The sequence below is a fragment of the Trachypithecus francoisi genome, unplaced genomic scaffold (assembly GCF_009764315.1).
Source record: "Trachypithecus francoisi isolate TF-2019V2 unplaced genomic scaffold, Tfra_2.0 Lachesis_group17, whole genome shotgun sequence".
Lineage (NCBI taxonomy): Eukaryota > Metazoa > Chordata > Mammalia > Primates > Cercopithecidae > Trachypithecus > Trachypithecus francoisi.
In genome coordinates, this window is record NW_022681462.1 from 71,620,095 (window position 1) to 71,632,229 (window position 12,135).

The following is a 12,135-nucleotide window of genomic DNA, read 5'->3' on the forward strand; positions in this document are numbered from 1 at the left end:
AACATACTCATATAAATGTTTAAGTAACCACTATTTGAAGTGTTCAAAGTATCCCCTAACAGCAGAATCTGGAGTGATGCTTAACTGTCCTCTGCTAGTCAGTTACACTATTTTAGAAGAACAAAAAATGAAAGTAACAATGGTGACTAGCAACATTACTGAAGTTATTAGCCTAATAGAAGTCTTCCAAAATGATTTTAAAAGGTTATATAAGGCTTACCAGAGAAAAGGGAACTAGAAATGTTTAAGGTTAAAAAAAAAAGCATGCTTTATTATATAAATTAAGCAAGCTGAGATCTGTGTGAATTAAATGTAGAATTTGAAAGACAATCAAATTTAAAGAAGGGAAGTTAATATGGTGATGGCCAAAGTATGGCAATGTTTGAATATTGTTCTACATGGACTGGTGAAATGGGAAGCGGAGTCTATTATTGGAATGATGAACACATTTTTATTTTATCTGGACATCCTTTAAGCATGAATACTGTAATAACACATAAGTCACTGGGAAAAACAGAATGCATCTGTCCCCTCAAAACACACTTATAATCTAAAATTAAACCTTAACTACAATGAATAGGTGAAATGGGTCCGTGTTTTACATAAATATTTCAAGATAGCGTCTTTTGTGAATCTTAGTTGGCAATATTTGCATATTTAATTTGCTATCTTTTAAGAAGGAAAATGTGATTTATGGTATAATTTTCTACTCTGTCATTATCATAAACCTTTTATTACACATAGAAATATAACCTCATGGGCCTGTATTACACTGCAAAGCAACTGATTACTAATTTGCATCCTTAGAAGAGAAATTCTAAATGGTTCATTTAGAAATTTGTAATTATATGACTTGAAAGGTCATAATTTTTCATTCCCCATTATTAAGGGAATGGTGAAAAAAGAAGACTTTATTAGCCATGTTTCTCTAACACAGACATCTAAATTGTGAACCCATTTTTCTATCACAAGAAGTTTTAGGTCATGACCACAAATGGATTATGCTGGGAAACAGATGAATTAAAAACACCCTGAAAACTTCCCAGAGTCAGTCAATATCCCTTGGGATTAAATTCCTTGAAATTTTGGAGCCTGAGCACCTTGGTGCCTTTATTTTTCTGGTCCTGCAATAAAGGAGTTTTTCCATAGACCTTGATCTAGAATGTGCTTCACCTTTAAAGAAAACTGTTGTGTCTCCATTCAAGTTTAAACAACGTGATAAAAACTAGTCTGTAATCTACCTCTGCTTTGCAATGGAAGGGAATTTCAAAGAAAGGCTGGTGCATTTAAATAAAAATACAGGACATTCATTAGAAGGAGACTGGCTATGCCTCCTAGAGTGGGATGCCCTAGTGCTGCCCTGAACTGGGAACATTCCCCTGCATGCTACACTCTGGCCCATCTACATGCAGCTTCCCAACAGAGGGAGCTCTAGGCCCAGGCCCTGGTATCTTTAGGCACACCGTATAGGGACTACCGTGGTATTTAGTGCAGAGTGGGTAATCCACAACATTTGCTAAATAAATGCATCAATGTTCTTGTTACCTACTCCTCCACTGTCATGAAGACTGCCATATTATCAGAGAAATGACAGCATGAAAATAACTTACTCTGATAACACTGAAATTGTCCTGAAATACTGGCACTTGCCAAAACATCTCAAAATACCATCTTCTAGTTCAGAAATAGACAACATTAAAGACTGGAAGGTAGTCTTAAATCCACATATGTCAATTATGAAGTTTTCTTAAGAGAAATGTATCATCACGGCAAACATTTAAATAAAGAGCAGACTGACTGCAGTTGGCTTGAACCTGTAATCCCAGCACTTTGGGAAGCCGAGATGGGACAACTGCTTGAGGCCAGGAGTTTGAGACCAGCCTGTGCAACACAGTGAGACCCTGCCTCTGCCAAAAAATAAAAAATTAGCTGGGTGTGGTGGTGAGTGAATGTAATCCCAGCTACTTGGGAGGCCGAGGCAAGAGGACTACTTGAGCCCAGGAGGTTGAGGCTGCAGTGACAGCTATGACTGCACAACTGCACACTAGCCTGGGTGACAGAGCAAGAACCTTTGTCTTAAAAAAAACAAAAACAATAAAAACCATAAATAAAGAGTAGAACAGAGATTAGAAAAACAGTATTCATAGAAGGGTAGGTGTTTGTTTGTTTGTAAAGCTTCAGTACATCACTTGAGGCAACCATGGAGAAAAAAGTGGCTTTATGTTCATAATTTTTCAGCATTATGACTTTACTGTGATCTAAAACTGCTTTCTAATCCATGGGGAGAAGTTACTATTGAAGAGAAAGTGATGAATAATGGCAAAGTACAGGGACTGTACAGCAGTGCCGGTCGATAGCAACTATGTAGTAAACACTCTGTTCATTCTGGAAAAAAAGAAATGTTTGCTCCTATGCTCAAAACGTGATGCAGCTGTGGGGGGTGCCATTCATTCTTTATTATATATAAACACAATGTAACCTCCATGGAGAACACACTGTGGACGGTGTCCCCTAGAGGAGTGCGGCAAATTTCTGCACACTCTTCGCTGTAGTACAGCAGGTCCTCAAACAGCAGTGGTTTTCTTCAACGTCATTGTGTCATAACTTTAACAAGGGGAATAAAAATCAGTTCTCGGTTGGGGCCACTCTCTGTGTGGAGACTGCATGTTCTCTCCATGCTGTGTGGGATGAGCAAATGAGCATATTAGGTGAACTGGAGTGTCTACATGGTCCTAATCTGAATGTGTGTGTGTGTGTGTGTGTGTGAGAGAGAGAGAGAGAGAGAGAGAGAATGTGAGAGAGAGAGTATGTGAGAGAGTGTGTGTGTGTGTGAGAGAAAGAGACTATGTGAGAGAGAGAGAGTGTGTGTGTGTGTGAGAGAGAGAGAGAGAGAGAAAATGTGAGAGAGAGAGTATGTGAGAGAGTGTGTGTGTGTGAGAGAGAAAGAGACTATGTGTGAGAGACAGAGAGAGAGAGAGAGAGTGTGTGTGTGTGTGTGTGTGTGTGTGTGTGTCAGTGTACCCTGCAATGGGATGGTGTCCTGTCCAGGGTCGATTCCCACCTTGCAGCTTGCAGAGCTGTTGGAATGGGCTCTAGCTACCCTCAACCTTGGCCTGGAATAAACATGTTGGAAAATAAATGAGTGAATAAATACAAATTCTTATAAAATAAAAATGTGTTAAAGCAGGTGATAATCACACAAACGTACAATAAACAATGTAGGACAAAAGGGTTCAGTGAGCCTGCCACAGTGGGTATTGTACGTGTTTGAACTGCATGGCAGAAGGAGGTGCTCCTTACAATGTTTGCTTTGCAAACATTTATTCGTTGATTTAACACAGCACCACTACAACTACTATCACTCACTGATTCATTAAAAATGGGGAATCACCATCGTACTTGTTTTTTGTTAATCTTTCTTAAATGTATATATAACTCATACTTACTTTAACTTTTACTATTAGAAATGTTTTAGGTCTTTATTTAGAAGTTTGGTGATGTTTTCGTGACCAGAAATATAAGGTAGGAACTTAACTCGTTTGTATCAATTAGCCTCTGGTAAAACTGGTTTTGTTACATGTCAATTCACAAAAGTCATAGTTTCCAAGAATCTACAGAGGATGTTAAGCGAGGACTTACTGTATTTTAAACTCTTAGATACTGGCAATTCCTACAAACCTATTATCAGTTCAGGATGGCCATGAAGTTCCCAAGACTATTAAATACAGAAATGCAACATTACAAATGGTGGTCCCAATTTTGACCCTGATAGGTGTTAGTTTAGAATTACAGTGAAATAAAACAAGGAGCCTGCCTCCCTATATTCGATGCTGCAACCTTCTTGTGATGTTTGATTCAGATACATATTTCATGAAAAATATGAAGGCTCTTTCCTCTCTGCTGACTGATGCAAAATTCTACATGCCTGCATCAGTTTCTAGAAAAAGCATTATTAACATCTAAAATTAAAGAATGTTAAAACTGGGAGAGAAGTTACAAATAATCTGATCAAGTCCACTTGATTTAAAGATGTGTACACTAAGATGCCAAAAGATTGATGGTACTTAATTCATACAGATGCCTTTCATACAGAGTTTATGTAGTAAGCGGGTATATTACGTCTATTAGCAACAGACACTGGTTAAAGAGCAATGTTGTTAAAAGCTTGTATCAATAAAGTGTTAGGTTACTAGTGGCTTTATACCATTTTATTTTATTATTATTATTTATTTATTTATTTTTATTTAATTTTTTTAGCTTTATATCATTTAAAAATAATTTTAGTTTTAAACTTTTGTTGCTATCGTACTTTTAAAAACATTTTTTATTCTAAACATGTTTTTGAGGAACTGAGTCAGGGATAATGTAAACTTTCTATATGTCCTGGATGTATACTATTTTTCTTAGTGTTACAAGAATGTTATTTGTTACAGATTAAAACAGTAAAGTACAGTATGTTCGAATGAAAGAATTCTGTGTCATATACTTGCCACCTACTTTTGAAGGACATGTTTCTACAGGGTTTTGATTTCAATCCTAATGTGATTGTCTACAACAGGCTAGATTATGTTGTATCTCTTTACAACATATTAACATATGACTAATATTACCAACAAATTACCAATGTAAGTCAAGGGTAAGGACTATTTTTAATCTTCTTTGTATCCCTACACAGCTTAGCATATAGTAGGCACTCAACAAATGCTAGATGAATGAAATAATGAATGAATGAACTAACAACAAATCAATGAAGACAGGAGAAATATTTGTGGGGTGCTGGCCTTGTTTTAAGAAATCTTGAAGGGCCAGGTGTGGTGGCTCACACCTGTAATCTCAGCACTTTAGGAGACCGAGGCGGGCAGATTGCTTGAGGCCAGGAGTTCATGACCTGCCTGGACAACATGGCAAAACCTTGTCTCTACAAAAAAATACAAAAAAAATGAGCTGGGTGTGGTGGCAGTGCCTATAGTCCCAGTTACTTGTGAGGCTCAGGTGGAAGGATTGCTTGAGCCTGGGAGGTCAAGGCTGCAGTGAGCTGTGTTTGCACCACTGAACTCCAATCTGGGTAACAAAGCAAGACCCTGTATCAAAAAAAAAAAAAAAAAAAAAATCTAGAAACCAATGGAAACTAGTCCTAAATCCTTAAGAGAAAACTTAGGTATAAATGCTTAGGACTACTGTATGTGCAAAAGGTTTTGAGGGGATGCAGAAAAATAATGTAAGGGTGAATTTGGGACAAAATAAATACCTATATAAAGCAGCTGCAATAGAAAAAAATAATCTAATACTCCATACTTGGCTATAAGAAACTCCCTTCTCTAAAACCAAGGAGGAGAAAGATAGTATTTGAGGGTTAAAATGAAATGAAAAAGTAAAAGGAAAGCTGTTGGTGTGAGTGTCCTTAGAGGGCAGGAAGAACTGGAGGCAGGGTGATGGGGCAGGAACAAAGTGGGGCGGGGACGCTGGGGCTTTCCATGTCAGCTAGCTTGGGCTGACTCAGAAAAAGATGCCATAAAATAGTTACAGTGCAGGGGAAACAACAGCCATATGCCAGCCAAAGAGTTAGCTTTGCATTCATTCATTTATTTATTTAGTCCTCGAAATGAGCCATTAGTTTGGTACTATTATTTGCCCTTCACATATGTGGACACAGAGTCCCAAAGAAGTAAAGCAATTTGCCTTTATTACCCATGTGCAAGTCAGCATAATTTGTGGTGGACCCAAGATTCAAACCCAGGCAGTCTGACTCCAGTCACACTTTCAGCTTCTGTGCGACACAAAAGCTGCTGTGCAGAGCCTGAGAGGAGAGTTGCATACAATCATAAGAATCTGACAAAACCCAGGATCAGGAAATTTGGTTTGATTTGACTCACATCCCAAAGGTGTGGCTTCCAAAGTTGCCAAATAACTTGGATTGCTAATAGGAATGGGGGAGGTGACAGCAGAATGCTCTATGTCTAGACTTCTGTACAGGACAAACTGAAAAATTCCAATTAGTGTTGAAGTAAGCCTTTAGGTATACGGTGGGGCAGTGAGCGAGATGACAAGACTAACTCATGTCAAGAAGAATCCAAAATGAGATGGATATATTATTAGAATAGCAAGATCTCAAAGGGAGACCTCAGGCAAGAATGATATCCAAAGGCATCTCTGATCCTGAAGGTTTCCTTTTTATTCACTGAGCCAGTATCTGCTGAGCACCAAGTAGAGCCCTGGGAGATGGGCAGTTCTTTCTCTACTCTGGTGTGAACATAAGCCCGGGTTCTGCTGAAGGACCAAAGTTTCCTATTAAAAGAATTTACATTTGTAAGTTACAGACTTTGGCTTAAAGTCGTGCTATTTCATGAGTGTTTACGCTACAGGAGACATTTTCCCTTAGGGAAGGTCTTGCATTTTAGTCATCTTTGTGGTCTTAATACCTAGTATGCTACCTAGAACGTGGCAGATGCTCTGTTTATATTAGGTGAAGAAAGGAAGGAAGTTCGAAGAAAGACCAGCTCTCTCTACAAATGGGTAAAATTTGCAAATAATAAATTTATTGATACAAAATGCAACGGTCTCCTCCTGTACGTATTTCTTCCTAAGTGTGAATGAATTGGAGGTGCACTCAGGTAGCACACACTGATGTTCCTTTTAAAATGCCAAATAAAACACTAACCTAAAGATAGGATAAATATGCATCTTCCTTATAGTCTCAACTTGCCAAATGACTATTTGCCAGTGACTATTTGTCAAGGGACATATTTTGACTTCCTTTAAAGGCAGTCGAGGGAAACTGCTTCTTTGAACATAATGATGAAAGATTCCGTGTGAAGTGACCGAAGTCTTAGATAAGCATGACCAAGTGGCCAAGATTTCACAATAGCAAAATCCAGGTGCGAGTGTAGGTGAGGTGACTGGACACAATGAAATCTGTATTTTTAGACTTTTTTAAAACTCAGAAAAAATGAATATATATGATCCCATGTTAAGAAAGACGTAGCTTTCTTAATGGAAGAGGCATTAGAAGGATTAAAATATAAACACTTCATGACAATTACTAGTTATCTTGTTCAAAAAACAAGGTTGGCCATTTGAGAAAACCTGGGCTGCCAAGGCAACTCCGTGACCTTGGCTTCTAAAGAGAGGTATAAAAGGCAACAGGGACTCACCCTTCCCTAAAGAGAATTAGGTATAGGAAGTCAGGACACCCCGAAATGGATAAAGCCTTATAGGAAATTTAAAGATGGCAGTAACGACAAGCTTAACAAGAGTTTTTGTTGTTGTTGTTTTTTGAAACAGGGTCTTGCTCTGTCACTCAGGCTGGAGTGCAGTGGCACAATCACAGCTTAGCTGCAGCCTCGACTTCCTAAGCTCAAGAGATCTCCCCACCTTAGACTCTTGAGTAGCTGGAACTACAGGCCCTCGCTATCATGCCTGGCTAGCTTTTTTATTTGTTGTTGTTGTTGTTGTAGAGATGGGGTTTTGCCATGTTGCCCAGGCTGGTTTCAAACTCCTGAGATCAAGCAATCCATCCACCTTAGCCTCCCAAAGTGCTGGGATTACAGGCGTGAGCCACCATGCCTGGCCAAAAAGCGTTTTATAAACTCAGTTTTAGCACTAATGCCACTGCAGATAGTGTGATGGTCACATGTAAACTGAGGAAGTAGAATGGCTTAACTCCTATTTTGTATCTTCTTCAAAAAATATTTTCATAAAAGTGACAAATGATTAAGGTTAAGTGGTATGTTAAAGGCTGAGATAATTGATAAATCAGAAAGTGAGCATGTGTCTATGTTAAGTCTAAGCCTCTGAGCCATGGTAATTATACCCACAGGACCAAAGCCTGCTTATTACAGAACCACTACTATGTTTGAGAGAGGTCGAAGAGAATGGAAAGAGATTTAAGAAAAGAGAATGTCAATTCAAAAGGGACAAAATGTTCTAAAAACTACACTACTTGACACTCACAACTGAAAATTCTTCAGAAATCATTGTTAAATATATGATTTGTGACATTTAGAGGAATAAAGCACTGACTACCAGGAGCCAGTACAGATTCTGGAAAAACAAGCCAGGCCCCTATAACTTCAGCTCATTTTAAAAATAGGGTTTCCAGCAAAGGAATGCCCTGATGTATTTTGTAATATATTTTGACTTCAGACAAGATACGGGCCAAGTGTTTTTCAAGATTTCTTGTGGAGATATATGTTGTCAGCTAAATAACTCTACTCAAGGAGTGATCACCTATGTTCAGCATCATTCTGCAGGTCTTTGTCCTTGGTTCTGTGCAGTTTATTTTAATTCAGTGATTTTGATAAGGACATGTAAGCTGTGCTTATTTAATATAAGCTGGGAGGCATAAAGTATAAGATCACACTGTCAAAACTTAAAAATATCCCAACTAGTTAGAAAACGGTTTAAAGCGATTAGGATAATTTATTGTTATATTTGGCTGGGTATATATTATCACTTAAAAAAAAAATCAAACGTTCTATTATAGAACAGATAAGAACCACCTAACAGCAGGTGATGTAAAAAACTTCCTAGTGTTTTTAGCTACTTATAACTTCAGTATCAGCCAACGAAGTGCAATTCAAGGAGCTAATGCAAACTTAGGCCACACAGTAGCACTGTACTCAGCAGACCAAATTTTGGAGTACCTTTTTCTTTTTGAGACAGTATCTTGTGCTGTCATCCAAGCTGGAGTACAGTTATGGGCTCTCAGCTCACTGTGACCTTTGTCCCACCAGGCTCAAGCGATCCTCCCACCTCAACCTCCTGAGTAGCTGGGACCACTGGTGCACACCACCATGCCTAGCTTTTTTTTTTGTATTTTTGGTAGAGACAGGGATCTCGCCATGTCGTTCAGGCTGGTCTTGAACTATTGAGCTCCAGTGATCTGCCCGCCTTAGCCTCCCAAAGTGCTGAAATTATAGGCGTGAGCCATCATGCCTGCCCATTTTGGAGTATCTTTTTTGTGGGCCAGGTTTTATGTAAAGATAATGACATATTGTGTGTCAAAGGATGGAAAAGATCAAGAAAGTTCTAGAAACTTGTCACCCGAGGAATGGTCAAGGGGAATGAGGATGTTTATCCTGGCAGAAGAATTAGGGGAATTGAAAATGGTTTTAACATATACGGGGGGTGTATGTGTATGTATTATTTTATTTTTTCTGGAATGCAATATAGTCTTCTGTACTCTAAAGGGCAGGGCCTAGACACATGATTGGAATCTACATGGAGCCAGAGCTGGGGTCAACAAAGTGAAGCACAGTCTAAGGATTATGGCTGTCATATGTGGAATGTGACACTGTATGTGTGGGTGACCTCCTTGTCACTGGATGACCTGGTGAGTGTACTAAAGGGAGAGCCTTCTGGGTGGCTGGAAGGATGCACTCCAAAGTCATTCCAGGTGGCACTCCTAATGCAACTGGACATCAAGGAAACAGAGACAAAAACCACAATAAAGAAGCAGCTCCTTTCTCCCAAATGATTATGTATTTGTTTGTGTTAAAAATAACTTTTTTCCCCCTTTTTTCAGGTTGTCAAGGGAATGTCTGAACAGGAGTGAAAAAGATATTCAATTACATAATATGCTTTGACAATATCATATTAGGCCTCAGAAAAAACATAGTTTTCTGTCTACTCACTGTTTATGCACTGACAGGTCCGACAACCATTGTGATCGCGTTTGAAACCATTAATGCAGTCCTTCCCTGTCAGAGTGCAGTTTGATAACTCCCCACATGCAGGTGGATCAACTGTGATGATGGTTGGTTCTAATAATAAATAGAGAAAAAAATAATCAATGAAACATATGATTACCTTTTAGATGCTATTCAATTTTTGAAATTCCACACCATAATGTTACAAAAATCCAATCAACAATTGTCATCAAATCCTACACTTTTATGCTCTAGTAATATCTTTAACCCCTGAAACAGATATATTTGTGTTCAGATTTTTGAAAATGTGAACACTACTTCTTTGTGTTTGAGCAGTTCATGCAGTTTTTGGTACCTTCACACAATTCTTCTCTGATGGTCACCACTACTGGAAGCAGACAAGAGAGGTTAAAATGAACTCCATTTAAATTGTTAACTGCTATTCTATTTCTTCCTGATGTTTTCCGGTTTGTTTTTTATAATAATCAGGATACAGCTGTCAACTATCAATTATCTCACTCCCATTCTGTAATACTTCCGAAATCTGTTACTATTTTTTTTGCAAATTAACAAATCAGTTTTTGAGACTAGTTTAAAACACTTGGATTTCTTTTATCTTTTATGTGACACTCCCTCACTTATGACAGATGATATGACAGATAACTACACACTTATCTTCAGGGCCCAGAGACTTGTGGGAGTGGCACAGGGAGATACACGCCTTCAGGAGAAAGAGTGGGCAGCCATGCTGGGAATAGGGCACAAAACAAAGCCAGACCAGAGGCGACGCTTTACCTTACCTGCCACATTAATGAAGAACTGCTTTGGGTAATAACAGTAACTACATATACTTTCATAAAGCATATTATGTGTTTATATAAGGTTTAAAGTGCTGTTCATAAATGCCTTCCAGCTTTACCATATTCCAGTGAGGTGGGTGCTATTATTCTCAATTTACAGATGAAGAAATCTAGCACACTGACTTGCCCATGGTTACAGCATTAGTTTGTGGTGGACCCAAGATTCAAGTCTCAGCAGTCTGACTCCAGTCACACTCACAGCTTCTATGCGACACAAAATCTGCTGTAATGGTACCTGTTTCTCAACGCATCAATAAGGGACAGTTTATATAATGCCAGGTTGTGAGAACAGTGTTGCCAAAGGAAACAGAGGCACTGACCAACTTATGCAACATTTTTCAACCAAAATATACTAACGTCTTCAAAGTAAGCTGTTGCTCACAATATCTTTGTGAAAGAGCTGAGTACAGAATGTCTCTACCTACATTTTCACAGATGGAAAATATGAGGTGCTGAGGGTACGGTAACTGGCTTATCTAAGTTTACATAGCAACTCAGTAGCAGGCTGGGAATAGAACAGAACAGAGGTTCCTAACCTCCTGTCCATCACTCTATCCATTAGTCCACACTGTCTTCTCAAGTTTCATCTCCTGTTACCAGGGAAGAGAGATCAAAATAAGTGTTTTAGCTGCCACTGCTGAGATCAAGAGTTCTAAATTTTTATCCATCTACTAAAAGGGGACAGAGATTCAACTCTTCACAGGTAGTAGGCAATGATGAGTTACTAAAGAGATGCTTAGATCAGCATTCTCCCAGTAAAAATATGTATAAAGTGAGTATAGCACATTCTCTATTCTTATTACAAAGAACAGCATCCTATTAAAATTTTTACATAAACTGCTATAGTTTCTAATGTCCTTCAATAACCAAGGTATTCTTTCTGATAACTGTAAACATCAAAAAGTAACTAAAGTTTAGTTATTTTAAGACGTCCTGAGTTAGACACAGTATTGCTGCTCCCCTTCATTCTCTTAAAATTTACTGCAAACATCTTCAGTTCTCAAACCTATTAGTCTTTCTTTTATCACCACTTTTATTAGCTACCCCAAATAATGATTCGATTCCAATCTTCAGTCCCAAGGACTGCCAATGTTTTGTCAAAATTACTCTAACCACAAAAATGAGAGACAGCAGAAGGCAAGTGTCAGGTTTAAGTAAACCCACCACAGGTTATCCCAGTGAGAAAGGACTTCTATGTTCTAGAGTGATTAGGCCAAAGTTGAGGGAAGAATTCTGAACTCTATGCACACTGCTTTCCCAGACAGCTTATTGGGTAAAGAAGTGTCTTAAGTATATCTACGCATACCAAAATCTTCTATTCTTTACTTACATTTAAGATGTGAAATTTATGAGAAACTTTTGCCTTCAGAAAATACACTATGAAAAAGTATATATTGAAGAAGATTAAACTGACCCTGAAAAATGTGTAATCATCATAGGATAGTATGGAATTTTAGCAGCAGTGAATTTTAGGGATTTATTTAGAGAATCCATTGTCTAACTTTTACAAAGATGATCTTCTACCTCTGAATGATATTTGCTCTCAATAGTGATGTATGTGCTTTTTTTTTTTTTTAAAATATATTATGATTAACATGAGATTAAGGTTGTGATCTGTGGCTAGAAAG

At 38.2% G+C, this 12,135-nt stretch overlaps 1 protein-coding gene across 4 annotated transcripts in view; it reads right to left on the bottom strand.

Annotated features, from left to right (window-relative positions):
- The window catches only part of CRIM1 (cysteine rich transmembrane BMP regulator 1), a 197,108-nt gene that overhangs the window by 42,197 nt on the left and 142,776 nt on the right, over positions 1–12,135 (bottom strand). For all 4 annotated transcript variants that reach the window (XM_033176052.1, XM_033176053.1, XM_033176055.1 and 1 more), the window contains one exon: positions 9,633–9,761. In XM_033176052.1, the coding sequence (XP_033031943.1) occupies positions 9,633–9,761 (129 nt within the window). The remainder of the gene's footprint in view (positions 1–9,632; positions 9,762–12,135) is intronic.